A 26,646-nucleotide genomic window follows, 5' to 3' on the forward strand; every position below is an offset into this window, starting at 1 on the left:
CCTAGGCCGTCATTGAAAATAGGAATTTGTTCTTAACTGACTGGCCTAGTTAAATAAAGGTAAAAAAACTAAACAAGGGGTGGAGTTAGGGTAGATAGGCTGTCTATTCTGTTCCACTTCAAGGACCAGGTACTGCCAAATAAAGTCATCATAGGATATACAGTACCAGTCAAAAGTTTGGACACACATACTCATTCAAGGGTTTTTCTTTATTTTTACTATTTTCTACATTGTCGAATAATAGTGAAGACATCTCAACTATGAAATAACACATATGGAATCATGTAGTAACCAAAAAAAGTGTTAGTGAAGTTTATCATTGAGGGACATGTAGTGGTTCGTAGGGACAGAGATGTATATGCCACCTTCATAATGCAAGATAATCCTTATAGGATGCTAGGCAAAGGTATTAGATGGGAATATGTGGTGGTGGAGGTGTGGTTGAGAGGAGGGGTGCTACGTAGGTGGGTGTTTGGAAGGGCAAAGTGGGATACATTTCAGGAGCTGAGGGAGCAGGTGATGGCTTGGGTGGATATGAGAGGGGATGTGGATAGTATGAATAACTGGGTGAGAACAGCATTTGTGGGGGCAGCTACAGAGGCTATACCAAACAGTTCAGGGAGGAGGAGGAAAGCAGTCCAATGGTGGATGGAGGAGTGAGGGGAAATGGTGAGGAGTAGGAACAGGGCATTTAGAGTACTGAAAAGGATGCATGACTTCCAACATCTGATTCAGTGTAAGCAGGCCCTGGTGAGGAGAACTATCCGTCAGGCAAAGAGGTCATGTTGGCATCGGTTCTGTGACACCAGTGGAAGGGTGACACCTGTGGGAGAAGTGTGGGGGATGATTAAGAGGATGAGTGGGGTTAGAATGGAGTGGGATTATCCAGTGTTGACGAGTGGGAAGGATGTGGCAGTAACAGATGAGGAGAAGGCAGAGATGATGGCCAAAACGTTTGTTCGAAGTGCATAGCTCTGCAAATTTGTCAGAGGAGGGGCAGAGGGGGAGAGATAGAATGAGAGAGGAACATCCTGGAGTGCTGGATAGGAGGAAGGATGTCAGTGATGTGTTGAATGCACCATTTACCATGGCAGAGGTGAAAAGGGCAATAGGTAAGGCTGGGTTAACCTCACCTGGGAAAGATGAGGTATACTATGTTATGTTGGCCCATTTTAGTGATGAGGCACTGGATAAGGTTTTGGTGTTGTACAACACAGTGTGGGAGGAGGGGAAACTACCAGGCAGTTGGAGGGAGGCAGTAGTGGTACCAATCTGGAAGCCAGGGAAGGACCCAACGAGACCAACAAGCTATCGGCCAGTAGCTTTAACATCACATGCATGTAAGATTATGGAACGTATCATTACAGAGAGGCTAACATACTTTCTGGAGAGCAGGGGGCTAGTATCGCCACATCAGAGTGGGTTCAGGAAGGGAACGGGAACTATGGACCCAGTGCTCTGCTTAGAAGCAGAGGTGAAGAATGCTCAGGTGAACAAGGAGACTGTTGTAGCTGTCTTTTTTGATGTGGAGAAAGCGTATGATATGATGTGGAAGGAGGGGTTGTTAATCAAGTTTGATATTATGGGGGCAGGAGGAAGAATGTACAACTGGATAAAGGATTTCCTGTTTGAAAGGTCTATTCAGGTGAGGGTGGGAAAGTCACTATCAAGCAGCTACCTGGTGGATAATGGTACACCACAGGGGAGCGTGATTAGTCCTCTGTTGTTCACAATCATGTTCACAATGATGTTTACTCAGGTACAGCCAGATATTGGGAGGTCGTTATTTGCAGATGATGGGGCCTCATGGAAGAGGGGAAGAAATGTGCCATACATAGTCAGGAAGGTACAGGAAGCAATTGATGAGGAAGAGCGGTGGGCATTAATGTGGGGATTCAGGTTCTCTGTAGAGAAAATTCAGTGGTGCTAAATGTGATATGCTGTCTGACGAGGAAGGAGTGGGGAGCTGGGCTTCCTCATTGAGGACCATGTATGCTGCATTGATTCAATCTGTAATAGACTATGGCAGTATAGCGTATGGTTCGGCAGCCCAGACCTCATTGGAAAGGCTAAATTTCATACAGGGGCAAGGACTCAGAATATGTAGTGGGGCGTTTCGGATCTCCCCAGTGGCTGCACTACAGGTGGAGATGGGGGATATGCCATTGCGGATTAGAAGACAGTAGCTGGCAATGAATTATTGGGACAACCTACAGGGACATGGGGTGTCTCATCCTGCGAAAAGGATTTTACAGGAATGCTGGGAACATGAGCGAAAACAGAACACAAGCTTCGAAGGAGATGGGACTGTATTGAAGGGATTTTAGTCCAACAGTAGCTATTCCTGTAAATGCACCGTGGCTACTCCCGCCTCCAGTAGTTAATCTAGAAGTGTTGGAGAGACTACAGAAAGATAGGGAGGGTGATGATCCATCTGATTCGTTTAAGAGGAGTCTGGATACTGTGTATCAGGATTTTGTGGCCATTTACACAGATGGTTCAAAAGATCCAATGACAGGACGTACTGGGTCAGCATTTGTAGTGCAAGAATGTGGGGTGGCAGTCAGGAAACGTATTACAGATCATCTGACTGTATATATGGCGGAGCTGATGGCCATGCTGTTGGCCTTGCAGTGGGTGGAGGAAGTCAAGCCACACAGAGTAGTTATTTGCTCTGATTCATGTGCAGTGTTGATGAGTCTCCAGTCCTTTAGCTCACGTAGCCGACAAGACCTGCTTTATGAGGTGCTGCAAACCCATGGCAGGGTTAAACCGATAAGATTTACTTGGGTCCCAGCCCATTTGGGGGTGGAGGGGGACAAGGCAGTTGATGTACTGGCTAAACAAGCACTTAGAAGTGGGGATGTTGATGTTGTAGTTTCAATGAGCAAGGAAGAGACAAAAATCCTGATATGGACAGTGATGGTGCAGAGATGGCAGGAGCTGTGGAATAGAGATACTAAGGGCAGGCAAGGCTATTTTTAGGGACAGAAGAGACAAGGCTATTTTTACAAGATTAAGGGTGGAACACAGCAAATTCAATAAATTCTTATATGTGAAAGAGGCTGGAATCTAGTATGAGGGAGAAGGGGATACAGGAAATTCGTTTAAAGAGTATATTAAGTAGAACGTCATTAGATATAGTCTCAAATATTTTGGGCTGGCAGGTAGGATTTTGTTTCTCCCCTTTTCTGGCCCACACTCCAGTACAGTACGTGGCGGTACTGCGCCATAACGTTGGATGCCAACCGCCGATAAACCCCACCGAAGAAGACAGGACAAGAAACAGCGGAGAGAGCAGGTTGTAATAATCGTCATTTTTGAATGGTGTAAATTAATAATGGTAGCTGTCTAATTTGAAAGAAAAACGGATAACTGGCAAGTTTGTTGGATAGGAAAGTTGGTTGACATAGGTAGTGACACAAGCTAACAGGATTTGGCGACTGGCAGTGACACAAGCTAACAGACTTTGGCGACAGAGGCAACCTTTAGCGTCTAAGTTAACCAGTCTGCTAGCTATGAGCTATCTTGAAGACAAAACCATGCTCAGTTGATAACCGCCATAGATTGTTATCTAGCTAGCCAGAGTAGAGACACGATCAAAGCTATCCTTAACACGAAATATATGTTTTTGTCAACTGTTCATTGACGTTGGCCAGGTAACGTTAGCTTTCGTTGTCCTAGTGAGCCCCAGCCAATGGCCATTGTTATATTGACAAGGCAAGTCACTGAATAATTTATTGGGGCAAAATGAACTCCGACGAGGCAGCAGCTCCAAAACCTGTCACCGATGATGATGGCATGTCATGGTGGTATCGATGGCTCTGCAAAATCGCTGGGGTCCTGGGCGGTGTATGTAAGTAAACGCTAACCATCCATTTTCTTATCTCCTGTGGTTGCACCTGCTTACTGTATACACGTACGTCCGATTCTAATCGGTCCTGGCGCACCCTGCTTCCACGTCTACAGTCTCTAAATGTTTTAATGGGTCTATGCCTTTCATGACAGTGACAGATCATGAAGCATGTTACCGGCAAGCATTTTAAACGTTTTTCTCATGACCTATTCCTGGCATACTAGCCTATTGTTTATGTATTTAACATGGCCCTTGACCAAAAATCGAATAAAATAAAATAAATGTATCACATGCGCCCAATACAATAGGTGTAGACCTTACCGTGAAATGCTTAAGTCCTTAACTAACAATGCAGTTCAATAAGTAGTCATTTACTAAATAAAGTAAAACATTTTTTTTTAAGTAACACAATAAAATAACAATAAGGATGCTATATACAGGGGGTACTGGTACGAGTCCATGTGCGGGGGTACAGGTTAGTCGAAGTAATTTGTAAGGTAGGGGTAAAGTGACGAGTAGCAGAAGTGTAAAAACAGGGGGGAGGTCAATGTAAATAGTCTGGGTGGCCATTTGATTAATTGTCCAGCAGTCTTATGGCTTGGGGTAGAAGCCTTTTGGACCTAGACTTGGCGCTCCAGTACCACTTGCCGTGCGGTTGTAGAGACAACAATTTATATATAGGTCCTGAACAGCAGGAAGCTTGGCCCCATTGATGTACTGGGCTCTATGCACCAACCTCTGTAGCGCTTAAGGTCGGATGCTAAGCAGTTGCCATACCAGGCAGTGATACGAGTATTGTTGATACACACACACAGAATTGTGAGTATTGTGCTGTTGGATAATGAGGCTATATTCTCTTTAGGAAGCTCTGTTGATGTGCTTTCTTTGAAATATTACAGTGTTTAGTCAAGGCCTTCAGTCTCCTCACTGAGCCCCTGTCTGCCCGCCCAGACAAAGCACTGGCACACCACTCTACCCCCACATTTCTTTGTACAGCGCTAAACCCATTGGTCACATGTTCTGATTCAGAGTGGTTGGGTTAAATGCATTCAGTTGTGCAACTAACTAGGTATCCCCTTTTCCCCTCACTGCACCAGGAGGCTGGGAATGGGCACAATCATAGGCTGTCTGCTTGCCTGACTGGCACACATCTTCTAAGTCATCTATTCAGTGATAGCTTCTATTTTATAATGTCTGCTAGAGTATATCTTCCCTCAGGGACTCCGTGTGAGACCAGGGGAGAAGACTGCCCTTCTTATTAAAGCCACGGAAGTTCAAGGCTGACTGCACGCATTGTTAGCAGAAACAGGATCCCCCATTAATAGTGAATGGAGAAACAGCAGTCTTCGTGGTCAGTTTTCATGTAAATAAGTAAAAAATTAAATCAAGGTACCAATAATTGCTTCACGTCCTGGACGAGCTCAAACTGCACATGTTACGTCTCCATGAGACGCCATCATAACCGACTTAACTCAATGGCGCATTGAAGCCAAATTTTCACATAGGAATAGGAATGGCTTTGTCCATTCATATATACAGTCATTTTGTGAGACAGACAGAGTTGATGTTTGTGCTTACGTTGCACTTCCCCAGCATTAGGCCTATTGCAGCCCTGTCCTCCCTTCCCACCTATCCCTTTCCTGCCTTGCTGTGGCTGTGATACCGGAGTATTGGCCGCTGTATCACATTCCCATGCAGGACCGTTGCATAGTCAATGGGCTCTGTATTATTCAGCATGATGTAGAATCAAGAGTGCAGGATAGGTCCTATATGCTTCCTCTGATGTTAGCTGCTGCAGAGTACTGCATGTATGTGTGTCTTCTTGTGTGTGGGTGTCTGTGGTTGTATGGCATGAGTGTGCTAGTTAGCTGAATGGTCTCGTCTGGTACTGTGGGATAAAAAAATAAAAAATCAGTTCCATAACTTTTCATTTAATCACACTAGTATAAGAGCCTCCGGAGTGGCTCAGCGGTCTAAGGCGTTCACTACAGACCCGGGTTTGCTCCCGGGCTGTGTCGCAGCTGGCCACGACCGGGAGACCCATGAGGCGGCGCACAATTGGCCCAGCGTCATGAGGGTATAGTCGGGATGTCCTTGTCTCATCGCCCTCTAGTGACTCCTTGTGGGGGGGCGGTCGCATGCACATTGGTGCGTCTGGCTTCCGGGTTAAGCGAGCAGTGTGTCAAAAAGCAGTGTGGCTTAGCAGGGTCGTGTTTCGGAGGACGCATGGCTCTCGATCTTCGTCTCTCCCGAGTCCGTATGGGAGTTGCAGTGATGGGACAGGGGAGAAAAAGAGTCAATAATTTTTTTTATTCCATCAATCAGTCACTAGTAGTGTAAGGTTTCTCTCCTGATAGAAATCCTGAGCCGTGTTTTCAAGATTTTCTATACTGCAGTATGTAACTTTTTGGGTGACCTGACCAAATTCACATAGAAATAGGAGTTACAGATATGTCATTCTCATTGAAAGCATGTCTAAGAAGTGGTAGATCTGTTTTAAGTGCGCTATTTCTATGCTTCATGTCTTTTATTTTCGGTTTTGTACACCAGTTTCAAACAGCTGAAAATACAATATTGTCGGTTATGGAAAATATTTCACAGCTGTTTAGATGGTACAATGATTCTCTACACTTTACTTGCTTGTTTTGTCACAAACTGAAATTAGGCAAACTATTAGAATTTTAGCAACCAGGAAATGGCTTGAGCAATTTCTGCATACTGCATCTTTCAATGGTTTCAAACCCCACAAGTTAATAATTTTGCCAAAATCAAAGTTGGGTACAAAAGACAAGATGAGCTACTGTAGTGGGCTGTGTGAATTAATTTACTTAAGTCTGTACCAACTTGTGTGTGTACACAGTACAATGGATATAATACAAGTAAGTATCCCATCTGTTCATTGTCTGGGTCCCTAATCATGCTCACAGTGGACTGGTAGCACCCAGCAGAGCCAACCAGGCAGTGCATAGCAGGGGCCTTGTAGGAACTTAGCAGGGGGCCTGTAAACTCTGATTAATACCCATCATCTGCCTCCTATTTGTCTCAAATATAGCTCTCTGCCAGAGAAGAGCTGAGCCTCTTGTGTTGGTTTCCCTGGTATCAAAACCATGTTTAAATGACAAATTCAGGCCCTTGTGTTTTCTAGTTAAGCTTTATTTGATTTGAGTTTGTATAATAAGTTTGTATTGAATCATCTTTCTAACTTGGAACAAAGACTCCTTTTATTATAGTCTGTTGGTATTCATGGTGTCCCTATTTGTGCCTGTATGTACTTGATCTGGTTGCATAATGAGAAATGTAACATTGCATGTAATATAATTTTCTCTCCCACTGAAGCATGTGCCATCTCAGGAGTGTGGATGTGTGTCACTGTCAACCCCTTAAACATCGCAGCTGGAGTATGGATGGTGTAAGTTTCAGTTTTCCACAATATGATCCTTACGTGTGTGCCTTTGTGTGTTTGCTCGTGTGTGTAAAAAATATTCACCAGCGCTGTGTTAACGTCCTCCTCCTGTTTCAAGGTTGAATGCCTTTGTGTTGTTCCTGTGTGAAGTCCCATTCTGCTGCCAGTTCATTGAGTTTGCGAATGCAGTGGCGGCTAGAGCGGACAAATTCAAGCCATGGCAGAAAGCCTTCTTCTATTGTGGGTAAGAACTGGACTGAGACCTGCTGGCTTCACAGGTCTCACCTGTCCATTTGTCTTGGCCTAGAATTTAAATGAACCTTTAACCAGTTGATAAACCCACTACCGGTTTAATGTGATTCAGTGTTTCCCATACTCCTTCCTTGGGACCCTTAAGGGGTGCACATTTTGTTTTTTGTCCTAGCACTACACAATTGATTAAAATTAACCTTGATGATTATTTCAATCAGATGTGTAGTTATAGGGCAAGACCCCCCCTTGGGGTCCGAGGGACCGAGCTTGGGAAACACTTATTTTTTAGGATGGCACTTTTTCCTATATCACAGTTGAAAAACACACTTCATATTCTCTGTAATCAATCCCTGTTTCTCTTATTTCCAGGATGGCACTGTTTCCCATATTTCTGAGCTTCTCCATCACCACGTTGTTTGGGAATGCCATTGCCTTTGCTACAGGTGTCCTCTATGGTCTCGCCTCCCTGGGCAAAAAGTATGACTTTTCTATTTATACTTTTAGTGATAAGATTTTGGTTTGAATGTACTGTGTGTGTACATAGTGTACGTATTTTAGATGTAATTTTTTTTCTCACACTTTTTCCCCTTTCAGTTTAAATTTCTCAATCAACATTTAGATTTTCAGGTGTTATTAATCAGTAACAAGATTCATTAAATTCATTAAATGTCCTGTCTTGTAACAGGAGACTGCTTTGTTCATACCCCTTATAAACTTGAGTGACAAAAAGTAACCCTGTGAATCTCACATTCAACATCACCCTGTTTTCTTGGAAAATCTGACCATAATTCTATCCCGATTCCTGCTTACAAGCAAAAACTAAAGCAGGAAGTACCAGTGACGTGGATGCTGCTCTGTTTTGCTAGCACAGACTGGAATATGTTTTTGGATTCATCCAATGGCACTGAGGAGTATACCACTTCACCGGCTTTATCAATAAGTTCATCGACTTCATCCCCATAGTGACCGTACATACATATCCAAACCAGAAGCCATAGATTACAGGCAACATCCACACCGAGCTATAGGCTGCCACTTTCAAGGAGCGGGACACTAATCACTACGCTTATAAGAAATTCCGCTATGCCCTTAGATGAACCATCAGCCAAAGCTTCAATACAGGATTAACATTAAGTCCTACTACACCGGCTCTGACGCTTGTTGGATGTGGCTGGGCTTGCAAAATATTACGGACTACAAAGGGAAATTCAGCTGCAAGCTGCCCAGTGACGCGAGCCTACCAAATGGGCTAAATGCCTTTTATTCTCACTTTGAGGCAAGCAACAATGAAGCATGCATGAGAGCACCAGCTGTTCCGGACGACTGTGTGATCACGCTCTCCGTAGCCAATGTGAGCAAGACCTTTAATAAACAGGTCAACATTCACAAGGCCACAGAGCCAAATGGATTACCAGGACGTGTACTCCGAGCATACGCGGACCAACTGGCAAGTGTTTTCACTGATATTTTCAACCTCTCCCAGACCGAGTCTGTAATACCTACATGTTCAAATGTATTTATATAGCCCTTCTTACATCAGCTGCTATATCAAAGTGCTGTACAGAAACCCAGCCTAAAACCCCAAATAGCAAGCAATGCAGGTGTAGAAGCACAGTGGCTAGGAAAAATTCCCAAGTAGACCGTCATAGTCCCTGTTCCCAAGAAAGCAAAGGTAACCTACCTAAATGACTACCGCTGCGTAGCACTCAAGTCGGTAGCCATGAAGTGCTTTGAAAGGCTGGTCATGGCTCACATCAACACCATTATCCCAGAAACCCCAATTCGCATACCGACCCAACAGATCCACAGATGACGCAATCGCACTCTACACTGTCCTTTCCCACCTGGAAAAAAGGAACACCTATGTGAGAATGCTGTTCATTGACTACAGCTCAGCGTTCAACACCATATTGCCCTCAAAGCTCAATCACTAATCTAAGGACCTTGGGACTAAACACCTCCCTCTTCAACTGGATCCTGGACTTCTTGACGGGCTGCAGCCAGGTGGTAAGGATAGGCAACAACACATCTGCCATGCTGATCCTCAACACAGGGCCCCCTCAGGGGTGGGTGCTCAGTCCCCTCCTGTACTCCCTGTTCACCCACAACTGCGTGGCCAAGCACGACTCCAACACCATCATTAAGTTTGCTGATGACATAACGGAGGTAGGCCTGATTACCGACAACGATAAAGACAGCCTATAGGGAGGAGGTCAGAGACCTGGCAGTGGTGCCAGGACATCAACCTCTCCCTCAACGTGAGCAAGACACAGAAGATTATCATGGACTACAGGAAAAGGAGGGCCGTCCACACCGCAATTCACATCGACAGAGCGGGTCGAGAGTTAAATTCCACACCACCAACAAACTATCATGGTCCAAACACACCAAGAAAGACGTGAAGAGGACACAACAATGCCGTTTCCCCCTCAAGAAGCTGAAAGATTTGGCATGGGTCCCCAGATCCTCAAAAAGTTTTACAGCTGCACTGACCGGTTGCATCGCCTGGTATGGCAACTGCTCGGCATCCGACCGTAAGGCTCTACAGAGGGTAGTGTGTACAGCCCAGTACATCACTGAGGCCAAGTTTCCTACCATCCAGGACCTATATACGAGGCAAAAAATCTGCAAAGACTCCAAACACCGAAGTCATAGACTGTTCTCTCTGCTCCCGCACGGCCAGCGGTACCGGAGCCCCAAGTCTAGATCCAAAAGGCTCCTTAACATCTTCTATCCCCAAGCCATAAGACTGCTGAATAATTAATCAAATGGCCACCCGGACTATTTACACTGACACCACCCTCTTTGTTTTTACACTGCTGTTACATCTATGCATAGTCAACTTTCTTCTACCTACATGTACAAATTACCTTGACTAACCTGTACCCCAGCACATTAATCCAGTACCCCCCTCATTATTATTTAACATTTTTTACTTTAGTTTATTTTGTAAATATTTTCTTAACTGCATTGTTGGTTAAGGGCTTGTAAAGTAAGCATTTCATGGTATATTCGGCGCATGTGACAAATAAGATTTAACTTGTCATGCTTTCTTCCCTGCTTCTCTCTCTCCTCCCTCTTTCAGGGGCGATGCGGTGAGTTACGCCAGGCTGAATCACGAGAAACAGGGGGATGAGGAGAAGATGACCGGGACGACTGACGGGTCAATATAGTGAGATGGCTATCCCATCATCCCTTTATCTGTTCCCACAGAGGAACAACACTATCCTTAACCAAGGGACAATGATGTCATCCCTGCTACTCTCCTCCCTCTCAGTTACTGAGTTTATTTATTTACCTAAATGGCTGCATCTTTGATGTCTTACTTGGTGTAATTTTTCCATATATATTTAATGTTGTTTGGTCCTTAGTGTGAATTTAGTTTTCCATGACATTTTAACATAAAGGTTTAGCTGCTGTGCTGTTTTTGTTTTCCTGGTTACTGGGGTTACCCTTTTTGGCAAGTAGGAAAAGTTATGTACCCTCTTAGCCAATCCGCCTTTCAAGAAACCTGGGCGATAGTGAATGTGAAAGCTTTGTTTTTGTGAAGTCATTTCCCCAAATCATGTTATTCTCATTGTGCCGCCGGAAATTCATCCATTGAGAGTTATCCCAAACGTATATCCATTCCATCCAGTAAACCCAAAGATAACAAGTCCTCTTTTTGTTTAATATCCGTTACTTGCGATATACAATGGATGTTTAGGTTTAATGTACCTACAGAGGACCTCGGACACGGAACTATGATGTAACCGTGAATCACAACGTCTTTCAGTGCATGTATAAAAAGAGCTATTTTCTCAGCATTCTAAAAATGTGCATCTAATCAAACAGCTGCATGTTGCGTGTGTCTTGAGAAAACCAGATTAAGAATGTGAGTTGAATAGCTATGCTGCTTTAGCACCTCTTAACCTTTCAAAAGCTATTGGTGTTCTCTTCTAGAACCTGATTGATCTATGCCACCTCAGAATGTTTGTGACCCTACATACAGTAGTGGGATCTGCCCCATGGAAGCATGCTTTAAAGGACTGATGAGGGAATGCGTCTTGATTCAGGGACTATTTCGTGTGTAACACACAGAGCCATGATTTGCCTTTGTCTAACCTCTGATCACAGGTACTAATGTGTTGTTCAGCAACATGCTACCGTTGGGATTATTTCCCACTTTAGCTCTGGATTGGAAATAATTTAGTTACTCATTGAAATGGTCACCCACAACCAGTTCTCAGGTAGGCCTATTTTGTTTCCTAGATACTGGATAACTAGCTAACATGCTATTGCAGGTCACTTTAACCAATGCAAAAGGTACTATCCACATGAACCAGCTTTTGTAAAAAAAAACGAATGAAACACTGAAGGAACACCAGCGATAATCTCACTAAGGCATACAATATAAATACTATTTAGGCTTAAGTTCATTAATATGCAACATAAGCATGTTAGCAGCTGTCTAATGTAAGCTTCACTGTTACCTTCCCTGACACAGAAAGCAACTGGGGAAGAGCTAGAAATTGGGTTGACTACATGTTTCATGCATTAAACCAGAGGTCTCTATTGCCCATATACAGGAGGGACACTAATCCTTAGTTTATCATGATCTCTAGGCACAGAAGTTCTTCATGCCTACACTATACAGCACAGCTACACAATATTATTATGGAACAATGGGCTCAAAAAAGGGAAGCGTTAATCTTAAACGTCAACAGGTTGCCCGTGCAGTAGAAATGATAACTGACCTGTAGTTTGCTGTAAGGAGTGTGTGCATATGCTTCTGTGTATTGATGTTGAATTTGGTTTGTCGCTTATTTATGTCACAATGAACTGGAACTTCAAAGGAGGCCACAAACTCAGTTGCTTATTATATGGTACTCTCCCCATCTGACAAAAAAATAAAAACATTCTGCCTTTTAAAACAATGCCCGTCTTTTCCCAGTTATTACATGATCCATGCACATAAGTGTAAAAACACTACATACTGCATGTGATTAAAGATATCAAACTTTTAATGTTAAAGCCCACAAATGCAACAGCTTCTCTAAACCTAACCTGTGGACGTTAGAAGATAAGAGATTACATTTTAAAACCCTGATCTGAACAAAAAGAACACTGAAGAGGATGTACCAGACAATGAATGAAAGATCGATGCATAGTTGAAGGAGCACTAGGATATTTGGGCTGAGTGGGATTTGAATAAAGTCAATATCCATTTGAACAAACTTCTTTGTGCAATCCTTATGGGTCACCAAACGATCCACTTCCCAAAGACACTTGTTATTAATTCAGTCAGTCCACAGTCCTATAACATGATGCAGTTAAGACTACAGAACCAGTCAGGTTCATTTGAGTTTTGCTGATTTGGGCTTCCTTGGTTCTTTGGTCTTCTTGATTAAGTCTGGGTTGTTATGACTAGCCTTGATCTCTGCTTCCCAATTCTTCTTCGCCATCGTGTACAATCTCATAGTCGCCTGGGCATCTTGGACCTGCAAAACATTCTCAGACATTGGCTATGGCTCACAGAGGACTACTGTATAATTGTGATCTAAAAAATGTTTAAAAATTTTGATAAAAAGCTGATTTACGGATGAATGTTCTCCCTGCTGTACTTTGACGTTAAGTATTTCTCTACACAGGAGTTTCAGAGAGGGCCGACCACTCTGAAAAGAAAATTACACTGTTCATACCTTCCTCTTATAGTGTTATTATAACCCATTCTGTCACACATAATACCTGCCCCCCCCCCCCCCAAAAAACAGTCTTTACCTTCACAATTTTCTTGAAAGGTTTATACTTCTGTGTGTCTCTGATTCTCTTTTTTGGGTGATCCAAGAGCAAAATCTGAAAGGTTTCAGTATGGAAAGTTTATGTAAATGTTGACAATGATCTCAAGTCAAGTCAGGTTTCAGTTAGTGTAGGTTAGATCATAGAAGTGTACCTTGAGGTCATTGTGAATGGCGTGTCCCACTAGCGTTCTCCCCTGGAGGATCTCAGCCACCTCTGTCTGTACAGTCTTTACATTCTCACCTGCAGCATATAACAGCATTGATGACACAAAAGTCACATTTGAAAACAATGCGCAGAAAATCTAGTTCAAAGTTTCCAAAGCCATCATAAGAACATTAATATAGTGTTAAGAGGTCTGAGGTTGGCTCATGCTGGGCACCGTTTTTGATGTTCTCCGGCCGGATGCCGCTAACAGCTGTCCTGTAGTCTGTCACCTTCTCTGTGGGCTTGACGTGTTTGTCGTAGATGCACTTCCCAAACTGGTTGACAAGGGAGACCCGGGCTACAATGCTGTCCTCTCCATCTGGCCCCACACCCACCATCTCACAGTCCATAGCTACCGCCTTGGTAAGGCTGACAGGTGCCATGATGAACAGGGAGAGAAAAAGGCTTGGTCACACCAGAAAAATCATTTCATTCAAGTGACTGAAGACAGCCAACAACATTCTGCTCTGTACTTTATGGTGAAGTAAGCTCAGGGCCCATATCCACAAAATGTCTCAGAGTAGGACTGCTAATCCAGGATCTGGCCATATAGTCTGTTATATAAAGCGCTACTTTTCCAACTCAGCTGCTACCGTCATAGAGCACATGCAGATATACACCTTACGATTAGGAGCTGCTGGTGTCCTCTAACTTACCCCTCGAACCCCCTGTCCTTGACCAGCGCCTTCTCTGTGGTCTGGGCATCTGTCTTCCGAATGCCTTGCATCTTCCTCATGATATCCGCTGCCTCTGTCCCCACTGTGGCCTCAATGTCGTCAGGGTCCACGTCATCAAACCACATGTCCGATCTAGTAGAGGACAGATTACATGTATTAACCCCCACACACATTAACCAACCCTGAGGTGCCAGTGGAAATAATGTGACAATTTGACCTTAGTTGTCAAACTTGCATCCAAACCTGACTATTGAAGTGACTGAACACTCGGACACAAACCGTGCACATGCCTTTCACTACAGTGAGAGGTTGTTGAAGTCAAAATCTCAATAGTTATATATACACACACCTGTCAGATGTTTTGCTTATGAGCGATATTGGTAACACTGGATGGACTTACTCAGTGGGTTTATTTTCCTCCACTTCCTCTATTTTCTTCTTCTTCATCTGTGTGTTACCCTCCACCTGGGCGTTGTTCGGTTTCTTCTTCTTGGCGTTAGGCTGTTCTGTCCCCGATGTTCCTGGACCTTTCCCATTCACCTGGGATTTGTTGGTAACGGCACTATCCTTCCCTACTTTCCTACTGTACACCTGCATGGGCTTGGCATCATTCACTGTCTTCGATAAGTATTTAGCAGGCTTCTTATCCTCCACCACCTCGTCCTTCTTTGAAATGTCTTTAGTGGGTTTCTTAGGGACTTCCTTCTTTGAGTTCCGCTGAACTGGTTTATTTTTTACTGGCAGGGGATTGGATTTGAACACCTGCAAGTAGAGAGTGAGCGAGCTTTAATAGCATCACAACATCACATTTTAGACAGTAATGACATTGCACCAATGCCTTCAGGTCTGTAATCATCTATCCAAAAAATATTTATCACAACATTTCTGACTTAGCCAAGTCCTTACCTCTAGTAACGTTTTCCAGTTGGCTGAAAACTGTTCGGCATCTTTCGGGGGAAGCAATGCATTGGGTTTACCTTGATCTTTAGCCACTGGTTGTTTCTTGGTGTGTTCAAAAAACTTTTTCTTTACAGGTTTCTTTTTCTTTTGGTCCTGGCTGGATTCTGGCGTTTTAGAAGAAGCAGCAGAGTCCGTTTTCTCTGGCTTGACTTTAGACATATCTCAGGACTATGAGCTTTGATTTAGAAAATATGTCTTGTCAATTCTCCTCTTCAAATTTTTTTTGAGTTAGGCAAGCTAACACGTTAGCTGCTAAAGACACGTTGCAGTGTAATGGCAGCCTGAACTTTCATTATAACTTTAGGTCTTCACGTCTCATTCTAAAAAGTGAACATTGCTAAGCGACTAGACTTTGACTTAATATGTGACAGCCGACTATACTTCAAACGTCCTGTTGCTCAGTAAATTGGCTTCTTGGATGACGTTAGCTTGCTAGCTAGTTTTGCTAACATGTGATCAAGAGATCAAGCATTAGTTAGTAAATTAGCTGGCTTAATTACATTTGCTAAAGCAATGATTTGACGGTTTGAACCGCAATAGTTCACCTCTACAAATACCTTAATGAATACTTACAAACTCGCCATACTCGTTATGCTTTTCAAACAGATATCTACACATGTTTTTCCGTACGTCGTGCTGAAATGTGTACTTCTGCAATGTGTCACAAATGTGAATGTCCGACAGGAAACGAGGGTTGGTCTTGGTTCCTAGAAACATCTTCTTTCTTCGTTTCTTCTATGCTATCATGGCGGTCCGCAAACAATTGCGTGCCGCCACCTACTGTGCTGGAATGTACGATCAATCACGATCTGCTCAATTCAGCACTACCATGAAAAACAATTCTAAACCAAATAAATCCCTGACTTCTACCACACCCTCTACAAACACATTAAACTTGATCTATATCATGCTGAAACACTCCACCCTTAGGATTGTTCTGCATGTCAACAACCATTTCAATCTGTTACCCCCAATATCTCTTTTGCTGTCTCCGCAATAACCTTCAACCTGGCATTTCTGCTTTCCACATCCCGAGTCGTATTGATAACCTTACCAATACAATCTATGAATTCAATTTCATTCATTATCAAAGTGTCCTTTGACACAGCACATTCATGAGCAGAAGATTTCTGAACAGGCCTCAAAACCATGCCAGGACCATCAGAAGCACCAGCCCTGACATTAGGTCCACTTACTACAGGTACATCCATGTAAGCTCCATCAGCATCAGTCCGCACTGTAGTTCTACCAAACTGTTTGACGGCCTCTGCATACGATACATCATGACTGATCCTATATCTCTGAGCCTCTCTAGCCTCTCTGTACCTGGCATCCACCAAATGCTGCACTGTGTTCTCCCCCACAATTACAGCACTTAACCTTCACATTGCCCCTCCACACTTGGCACATATTTTCTTTCCTTTACACTGAGCAGCAACATGTCACATTCTTTGTCATTTAAAACACTGCAGTGCATATGGGACAAGTTCTCTAACATTGAAACTAAGGAATCCTTACCTGTACGTTTCCCGGCAAGACTTTCTCAAACCTCAGCATCACTGACATCACAGAAGCTTTCACTTCTTTGACCCTCTTTCCTACTGTTCAACTTTTTGGGCTCAATCTCTCTGCCTCCCTTCACATTTTCTTTAATATCATCTGTGGACATAGATATTGGGACCCCAGTGATGACTCCCCTCAATCTAGCATAAGCACCAGGGACATGGCTTCTCTTGCGGGGCCAGGCTACCACACAATATTAACAATCTACCATTTCCATTAACCGAGCTAATTTCACTTCACCTACCGATTTCTCTACGGCATTAGTTAGTTGGATAGGGTGTAAATGGAGCCCTGTGGTCTCATCAAACACTATCACCACTTTCCACTCCAACATGTAGGTAATTTTGCTTCCTACCTTGGCCCTCTTCATGCTTTCTTTACTAGATGCTCCACTGCTTTCTGTATCATCTCTCATTTTCCTATCTTTCCACTACCTATCATTCCGGTCCTTGTCCCTAATCCTCCTGGTCCAAATCATCACACCTGACACCAATATTGTTTGCGTTCCAGCACAGCTGTTGCTTCACCAACTTTTTCTCAATTTCCTCCATTTCATCCGCACTACTCACCACCATTTCCCATTCCCCGAACTATGGATCAAATCTACACCGTGCTTAGACAATGCATACAGCAAGTCCGCTTCTTCAGTGGGGTTTATCGGCGATTGGCATCCAACATTATGGTGCATTACCGCCACCTACTGTACTGGAGTGTGGGCCAGAGACAGGGAGAAACTAAATCATACCTGCCAGCCCCGTGACTCTTAAAAGATATAACAAACTATTTGAGACTATATCTAATGACGTTCTACTCAATATATTCTTTAAACTAATTTCCCGTATCCCCTTCTCCCACATATTAGATCTCAGCCTCTCTCTTTGACTCTGATACTGCCCACACTGTAGCAATACATGCTCCACGGTCTCTGTTTCCTGGCAATAATCACACTTTCCCCTTGGATGCTTTTCCGATCACATTTAAGGTCTTATTCAACTGGCTGTGTCCCAGCCTTAATCTTATGTAAATACCATCCTCCTCTTCTGTCCCTTCCTGCCATCCTCCCCTCCCCGACTTTCCTCTGTACTTGAAAAAAATGCCTGCCCTCCACTGCTCCTGCCATCTCTGCACCATCACTGTCCATATCAGGATTTTTGTATCTTCCTTGCTCATTGAAACTAAAACCTCAACATCCCCACTACTAAGTGCTTGTTTAGCCAGTAGATCAACTGCCTCGTTCCCCTCCACCCCATACGGGGTGGGGACCCAATAAAATCTTATCTGTATACAAATTTGACTAATCCTACAATGGGTTTGTAGCACCTCATAAAGCAGGTTTTGTCTGCTACGTGAGCTAAAGGACTGGAGACTCATCAACACTGCACATGAATCAGAGCAAATAACTACTCTGTGTGGCTTGACTTCCTCCACCCACTGCAAGGCCAACAGCATGGCCATCAGCTCCACCATATATACAGTCAGATGATCTGTAATACGTTTCCTGACTGCCACCCCACATTCCTGCACGACAAATGCTGACCCAGTACGTCCTGTCATTGGATCTTTTGAACCATCTGTGTAAATGGCCACAAAACCTGATACACAGTATCCAGACTTCTCTTAAACAAATCAGATGGATCAACACCCTCCCTATCTTTCTGTAGTCTCTCCAACCGCTTCTAGATTAACTACTGGAGGCGGGAGTAGCCACGGTGCATTTACAGGAATAGCTACTGTTGGACTAAAATCCCTTCAATACAGTCCCATCTCCTTCGACCTGGGTATTACCCACCCACCCAAAGCTTGTGTTCTGTTTTCGCTCATGTTCCCAGCATGCCTGTAAAATCCCTTTTGCAGAATGAGACACCCCATGTCCCTGTAGGTTGTCCCAATAATTCATTGCCAGCTGCTGTCTCCTAATCTGCAATGGCATATCCCCCATCTCCACCTGTAGTGCAGCCACTGGGGAGATCCGAAACACCCCACTACATATTCTGAGTCCTTGCCCCTGTATGACATTTAGCCTTTCCAATGAGGCCAGGGCTAACGAACCATACGCTATACTGCCATAGTCTATTACAGATCGAATCAATGCAGCATACATGGTCCTCAATGAGGAATGCCCAGCTCCCCACTCCTTCCTCGTCAGACAGCGCATCACATTTAGCAACTTTTTACACTTTCCCACCCCTCTCTCTGCCCAGGTCAGTCTACTGTAAAAGTATACCCCAAGGAACCTGAAGGCCCCCACAATCTCCAAGTTTCTCTCATATAACATCAAGCATACCTCATCTCCCACCTTCCTCCTAGTAAAGAACACTGAGTTTTCTCTACAGAGAACCTGAATCCCCACATTAATTCCCACCGCTCTACCTCTTCCACAAGGCCCCATCATCTGCAAATAACGACATCCCAACATCTGGCTGTACCTGAGAGTAAACATCATTTATCATGATTGAGAACAACAGAGGACTAATCACGCTCCCCTGTGGTGTACCATTATCCACCAGGTAGCTGCCTGATAGAGACTTCCAAACCATCACCTGGATAGACCTTCCAAACAGGAAATCCTTTATCCAGTTGTACATTCTTTCTTCTATCCCCATAACATCAAACTTGATTAACAACCCCTCCTTCCACATCACAGCAGCTACAACAGTCTCCTTGTTCACCTGAGCCTTCCTGACCTCTGCTTCTAAGCAGATGGCTGGGTCCATAGTTCCCCTTCCCTTCCTGAACCCACTCTGATGTGGCCATACTAGCCCCCTGCTCTCCAGGAAGTTAGCCTCTCTGTAATCATATGTTCCTTAATCTTACATTCCATAGTCTTAAATACATGTGATGTTAAAGCTATTGGCCAATAGCTTGTTGGCCTCGTTGGGTCCTTCCCTGGCTTCCGGATTAGTACCACTACTTCCAGCTGCCTTGTAGTTTCCCCTCCTTCCACACTGTGTTGTGCAACACCAAAACCTTATCCAGTGCCTCATCACTAAGATGGGCCAACATAATATAGCACACCTCATCTTTCCCAGGTGAAGTTAACCCAGCCTTACCTATTGCCCTTTTCACCTCTGCCATGGTAAATGGTGCATTCAACACATCACTGACATCCTTCCTCCTATCCAGCACTCCAGGATGTTCCTCTCTCTCCCCCTCTGCCCCTCCTCTTGTCACGCCCTGGCCTTAGTATTCTGTGTTTTCGTTATTATTTTGGTTAGGCCAGGGTGTGACATGGGGATTTATGTGGTTTGTTTTGTCTGGGGTTGTTTGTAGTTATAGGATTGTGGTTAGAGTAGTACTCTAGGTAAGTCTATGGTTGCCTAGAGTGGTTCTCAATCAGAGGCAGGTGTTTATAGTTGTATCTGATTGGGAACCATATTTAGGCAGCCATATTCTTTAGGTCTCTTGTGGGTGATTGTTCCTGTCTCTGTGTTTGCACCAGATAGGGCTGTTTTGGGTTTTCACATTTCTTGGTTTTGTTAGTCTATTCATGTATAGTTTCTTTATTAAAGAACCATGAATAAAAACCACGCTGCGTTTTGGTCCGCCTCTCCTTCGACACAAGAAAACCGTTACACCTCTGACACATTTGCAGAGCTATGCCTTGGACAAATGCTTTGGCCATCATCTCTGCCTTCTCCTCATCTGTTACTGCCACATCTTTCCCACTTGTTAACACTGGATAATCCCACTCCCCTCTAACCCCACTCATCCCCGTAATCATCCCCCACACTTCTCCCACAGGTGTCGCCCTTCCAATGGTGTCACAGAACCGACGCCAACATGGCCTCTTTGCCTGACAGATAGTTCTCCTCACCAGGGCCTGCTTACGCTGAATCAGATGTTGAAAGCTATGCATCCTTTTCAGTACTCTAAATGCCCTGTTCCTACTCCTCACCATTGCCCCACACTCCTCTGTCCAGCATGGGACTGCTTTCCTCCTCGACATTAGCATAACTTTTTTTTTTATACGACTAAATTACAAGGTAGCATACTCTGCTGACGCTGACACACAGATCAATAAAACGACATTGTGTGATCCATATAGTAACACACCCAACCTCCATGCCCCAAATCCCCTCAACCTGCCTCTCTGAACAGATAACTTCTGATCCCCAGCAATAACCACGATAACCACTGCCAGTAGGAGATGGCATAGAAAGGTTTTTCACAAAAATACTTTAACACCAGGGAGCAGTGTTGTCTTAATGATTCATCACATTCATCCTTTTTCAGAACAATGCACCCAAATCACACTTCAACATCCAAGACAATACATGTAGGTCTACATTTGAAGTATTCTTTATGCATCAAATCAAATCAAATCCAATTGTATTGGTCACATACACATGGTAAGCAGATGTTAATGCGAGTGTAGCGAAATGCTTGTGCGACAATGCAGTAACCTAACAATTTCACAACAACTACCTTATACACACAAGTGTAAAGGGGTGAAGAATATGTACATAAAGATATATGAATGAGTGATGGTACAGGACGGCATAGGAAAGATGCAGGAGATGGTATAGAGTGCAGTATATACATATGAGATGAGTAATGTCGCTCTGGATAAGAGCGTCTGCTAAATGACTTAAATGTAAATGTAAATGTAATGTAGGGTATGTAAACATATAAAAGTGAAATTGTTTAAAGTGGCTAGTGATACATGTATTACATAACCTTTAGAACTTCGATAAAGGCCATAATATGACATGGCCCATTATTAATAGGATGATTTGTTATTTGCGTTACTCCATTTGAGTATCATGGTTAATTCATTCAAAACACGGACGGTTGAGGAGCAAATCGGTGGCAGTCACCGCAGTGTAAAAATACATATATAATGTGATTATCAATTGTCACACGAATCAATCCAATTCAATTCAAGGGGCTTTATTGGCATGGGAAACATGTGTTAACATTGCCAAAGCAAGTGAGGTAGGTAATATACAAAAGTTAAATAAACAAAACAACCATCTGTGTCTCCAACGCACCCCCCTCACACACACACACACACACACACACACACACACACACACACACACACACACACACACACACACACACACACACACACACACACACACAACTACGTAAACTCTCGTGCGTTTTCCCTGAGTGCACGCGCCTCCGCCGCTGTCATTGCTGTTCCCGCCCTCAGCACGGAACAGCAGCACCACATACTCCGTTTGAAGATTATGCTGCGGCTTCTGGCCATTTTGTAGAAGGCAGAATGAGGAGGTGAAGAAGAAACAAAATAACGCACTAGGAGGGAAGGACAAATTCGGAGGGCGCTCACGAAGAGACAGTCAGCCTAAAAGCAAGATTTAAAAAAAAGATATAGATATATATACCCGCCTCAGTGGTTTACCATCCGTACACCCCATCTGAATCGTGGATTATTACGAGGAAATCGCATTGGAACCATGAGCTGGGGTTCAGAGCTATGGGTAAGTACCAGCGCTTTATTTATTAGCCCAGATAACGGTCTATCAGTGGCTATCAATAGTAGGAAATATCCCGAAGACTGCTTGCAAACCAAGCCTGAATGTTTATTAGCTACATTGCAACAACTGCTATAAAAGCCACACCATCTTTCCCAGTAGTCAATCAGCTCGTTCCAACGAAGGCGAATTCAAATTGATCATGTTCCCTGCCTTGACTGACATGTAGCCTAGGCTATTGTATAGATGTGGTCAATATGTCCAGTTCTAACTGGGGCGGTTAGGCTTTCCAGACCGCTGTGCATGTGGCTGTTGTAGATTGTACATCATAATGATGATCTATTTCACAATGCATCCAATTCAACACAATTCAACATAACACTAACATGCGTATCTGAAACACACCCCTTTCTTCGGGTTTCCAGGCAGTGCTTCGGCTATTTCACCGCTATTCCATTCCTGACCATATGAATTGGTCTCTCTTGTTATGAGAAAGCTGAACACATTGTAATAGCCTACATATTGACACGGACTACACATTATTCTATGTAAATGAATGCTTGGTGGTAGTGGGGTACCTGTAAACTCTGAAAATACCTAATATACTCAAATGCCTACATTGTGTGAATATTTAACAAAAAAAGAGCAGCAGGTATATGATGGATTCTTATCAGTGCTTATGGATTTTGGTTTTAGATTTAAGCTGCCTACACATTTCCTATATATGGTTTGTCTTGGCAACAGAGGAGAGTCTGAGTTGACAGTTGGAAGTTGAACAGGATATACCAGGGCTGCGGTTTCTCAGAACCGACACTGACACAACTCACTCACTCACTGTGCTGTATGACAGTTAGTTCTCCTCTCATGTCTCACACATAGAACCAACAATCAAGCAAGCACCATAATCAAAACTGGTTGTGCAATGCTGGATCGTCAAAACTCACTTGATTTAGCGAAACCAAACCGTGTGATTGCTGTCTGTCCAACTTTATTTGAAATAAAGAGTAGGAGGAAGAGGGTGAGGAAGTCAAATAGAAGTAGGGGGAAGAGCTGAATACCACTGCAAATTCCACAGCTATGATCCCACATTTCATCCACCCACTCATGTGCCCTGATACCAGAATTTGAAGAAAAATGTAAGCTAGTTGGTTGACCTACAACAGACATCAATCCCTGTATAATAGCCTTGAAGAAAGGCTTTCACTTATTTCAGCTTGTCTGCTTTTGGTGCCCAAAAGAAAGCAACTTAATTCTATATTCGAAGAGGGGCTTCAGATGTGATGGATTCCAAGATACAGGTCTACAACAGACCACACACACAAAACCCAAATCCCACATAATGTGTCATAAACTCCGGCATGAGAATGAAGAAGATTACAGGACTGCCACAGCTATTTTTACGGAGCCCTAATAAGCAGTCACAGCCTGTGGAATTCCTCTTCTTTGCCTTTTGTTTCAGAAGTTGTTATGGTGCTGTAAAATGAGACACTGGTTCCAAAGTTACAGTGTGGGATGCCATGAGAACCTGCTTGATTGCCTGTTGCGTACTTCACATCTGAAACATGCTTCAATCTCAGTGATAGGAACAAGTGGGAAATCTTGTGTGTGTGCTTGCGCTAAGTTCCCTGCCTCCTACAGATGAAGTCAGTTTTAGCAGATGGAGAAACAGCAGGGTCTGGAGATGGTTAAATCTGGTACGTGTTTCTCCTCATGAGAGAGATGGAGGTAGAGAGAGAGGTGGGGAGAAGGAGAGGGCTACAAACGGGTCAGTTCTCCTGAATTCTTCTCCAATAATTTCCCTGGTCCAAGATCATGGAGAACACTTAGTGCTTCTGAGGCCTCGTATTTGTGCCATGACATCAGCCCTAATTTTCTTACTACAGTTTAGTCATTTAGCAGACAGACGCTCTTATCCAGAAAATCTTACAGGAGAAATTAGAGTTAAGTAACTTGCTCAAGGGCACGTCAACAGATTTCTCACCTAGTCGGCTCAGGGATTCGAACCAGCGACCTTTCGTTACAGGTCCAACGCTCTTAACCGCTAGCTTATTGCCGAACCAAGATGCAGTGCTCTGCTGGCCAGATAATGGTGATAGATAATTGCCCCAGGGTGTTCCAAAACGCTTTCCTGTCTGCTTTCTTTCAGAAAAGCATACAGTGGTAGTGTTCACAGTGGAGGCGGACCGTTTGCAAATAATGTATTGCAATTAGATGCTCAGTGCTTTGATGGGGCTGAATAAGAACCAGACACTCTTTTAAAAACATTTTTTACAACCAAGCAGACTTCTACAGGTGTGAGCTGGGGATGTACTGTAGCCTAGTAGTGGTAAAGCTGCTAGTGTGTTCGGTGTCCCTTGCTGTCATGCAAAACCCAATTTAAGATTGGGGTAGGCACTGTCTTCCGCCCTTTGTCCTGTGGTGACATCTCTGTGCTGTCATTTATAGAACAAGTGAAGAGTTTATTTCCAAAACGCTATATCCACCAATTTTTCACAGCTCTTTTTTTCTTCTGAAATCATTGCTTATGGGTACCCTCATGTGTGTTTAAAATATTAGTGTTCTAGGATTTTTCATTCATAGATTTTAGATACAAAACACTATGTCAATTGTTTAGCTAGAATGGAATGTTCATATCCTGTATATTTGATTGTGATATGTGGTTGTCTCACCTAGCTATTTTAAGATGAATGCACTTACTGTGCGTCGCTCTGGATAAGAGCGTCTGTTAAATGACTGAAATGTCAAATGTAAATAAATGTTTTACATACATATCTCATATTACTGTAGTGAATGAAAACATTGTTTTTCTAAAATATTGATGTCACAAATGTATTATTTGTACATTTCGTTATAAAATGTTTTGTCATTTGTTACATTTGATTGTATAAAACCTAGCAGTACTACTTATATCTCTGAGAGTGAGGCGGATATATAGCATTTTGCAAACAAATATTATGTGTCTCTCGAAATTAAACCATCAAGTGATAGATTTTAAACATTTAACAACCCCATGCCATGATTAGATAGTGGGGAAAATACACCAATCTCTTTCATAATTTCTTTAAAACAATAAAATATTAATTCACCAGCATTTCTGAAAATGATTATATAGCGTTTTGGAATGAAACTCTTCAAGTGCATCTTAACTTACGTTTGTAGGCCTGTGTAGAACCAAGATGACACGAGTGGACTACCTTGAGTGGCAAATAAATGTTTCCAGTGTTATGTTATTTATTGCTTTCTTCAAGGCCAGTTTTATCCATTTGAAATGATATGTGACAGAAAGGGAAGGAATGGTGTGTTGCCCCATGGCTCTTATCAAGCTCAGCTCGTGGTGTTTTCGGCCTGAGCACACACAGAGAGTGAGGAAGTGATATTTCAGGAAGTGAAGTCAGTGTCACAGTTAACAAGCCGTGTTTCTCAACCACTCGAGAAGAACATCACTGGAGAGAGTTCTAGACCTAGTGGACAGACTTCTTGTGATGTGACGCTCTCAGATGCTTCTGCTGGTCTTGAAAAGAAAAGGCGGGGAAAGACCAGAATAAGCCTCTTTGCAGGCTAAATCATGTGGTTAGGTTACCCGTCGTTAGAGAGAGAATGTTCCATTTAGGTAGTAATGTTCAAGTTTTGGTTAGTTGCTCTTTTCTGTTTAATTGAAAATCGTTCTTAGTTACTATCTGTTTTCATCTCTGGCTTCATTGTAACAAAGCAGCAGCTCCCCGATGCTTTTTTGGAGTGGTTGTGAGAGTGAATTTGACACACAACTGTGGTCAACAAGAGTTGCTGTAGGCCTATGTGGTCATTCAACTTATTTATGTTTCTCATCAAACAGATACCTTTGGTGAGGTACTTGTGTGTGTCTGCGTGTGCGAGCCATTGCGAGTGAATAATACCAGTAATAGGCTACCGATGGGCTGACATAACAGGCTTAAGAGTTATTGCATTCCATATGAGTAGAATCACTTGTGGTAGTTTATAGCCTACCCCCACGTAATGATACTGGGGATGAATCTTGTCATGTCTAAATGAAAAGGAATAGGTCCATGGCTAGGTCCATCGCCGCATTCCTTCAGCTAGTTGTGATGTCGTCCATAGGCTACTCCTACACTGCACACAGCCTTCCACTGAGGTAAAGGGAGTCTCAGTTAGACAGTTTATTGGAAAATCCATTCGGGTTCTCTCTTTCCTCTTGCATGAGGTTGACTTCAGAAATAATCTGATTTCTATTGACCTACAGACAGGCATTTTCCACTTGACACAGAGAGCAGAAAGTTCTGAACAGTGTAGACCGAACTCAGAAGTGACTCGGTAAATCTAACTCGCATTCTATTGGCTCTTAGTTCTTTTGGACAAATCCTTTCTCTTGGCCTTGCAGCTCCGAATTCAGTGTTCTTATATAGTAGGCCTAGCTGTTGTTCCTCATTGTTATAATTGATGATGCAAAATGACATTCAAATAAATAGGCAGATTACTCCTACCTGTTCACTAGGTTTGTTTTGTTTTTGTTAT

The 26,646-nt window shown here is 43.3% G+C and overlaps 3 protein-coding genes across 3 annotated transcripts in view; 2 read left to right on the forward strand and 1 right to left on the reverse strand.

The window, feature by feature from the left end:
- The first annotated feature begins 3,248 nt into the window (after nt 1-3,248).
- LOC115101081 (calcium channel flower homolog) lies at nt 3,249-12,427 on the forward strand. Its single transcript, XM_029620262.2, has 5 exons — nt 3,249-3,856; nt 7,193-7,265; nt 7,378-7,503; nt 7,881-7,988; nt 10,597-12,427. Exons 1-5 carry the CDS (start codon nt 3,751-3,753, stop codon nt 10,682-10,684), a joined length of 501 nt encoding a protein of 166 aa, XP_029476122.1. The 5' UTR covers nt 3,249-3,750; the 3' UTR covers nt 10,685-12,427.
- Nucleotides 12,428-12,496: 69 nt separating this feature from the next.
- On the reverse strand, nt 12,497-17,303 carry rexo4 (REX4 homolog, 3'-5' exonuclease). The gene is made up of 8 exons (XM_029620261.2): nt 15,080-17,303; nt 14,574-14,935; nt 14,153-14,305; nt 13,672-13,865; nt 13,444-13,532; nt 13,272-13,346; nt 13,091-13,165; nt 12,497-12,991 (listed from the first exon to the last, which is right to left on the reverse strand). Exons 1-8 carry the CDS (start codon nt 15,290-15,292, stop codon nt 12,848-12,850), a joined length of 1,305 nt encoding a protein of 434 aa, XP_029476121.2. The 5' UTR covers nt 15,293-17,303; the 3' UTR covers nt 12,497-12,847.
- Nucleotides 17,304-21,855: 4,552 nt separating this feature from the next.
- LOC115101082 (formin-binding protein 1-like) overlaps nt 21,856-26,646 on the forward strand; it is a 98,584-nt gene continuing 93,793 nt past the window's right edge. Inside the window, 1 exon segment of the mRNA XM_065004738.1 lies at nt 21,856-22,143. Within this exon segment, the coding sequence (XP_064860810.1) occupies nt 22,120-22,143 (24 nt within the window). The 5' untranslated portion in view covers nt 21,856-22,119.

Source organism: Oncorhynchus nerka, linkage group LG19 (assembly GCF_034236695.1).
Source record: "Oncorhynchus nerka isolate Pitt River linkage group LG19, Oner_Uvic_2.0, whole genome shotgun sequence".
NCBI classification, from domain to species: domain Eukaryota; kingdom Metazoa; phylum Chordata; class Actinopteri; order Salmoniformes; family Salmonidae; genus Oncorhynchus; species Oncorhynchus nerka.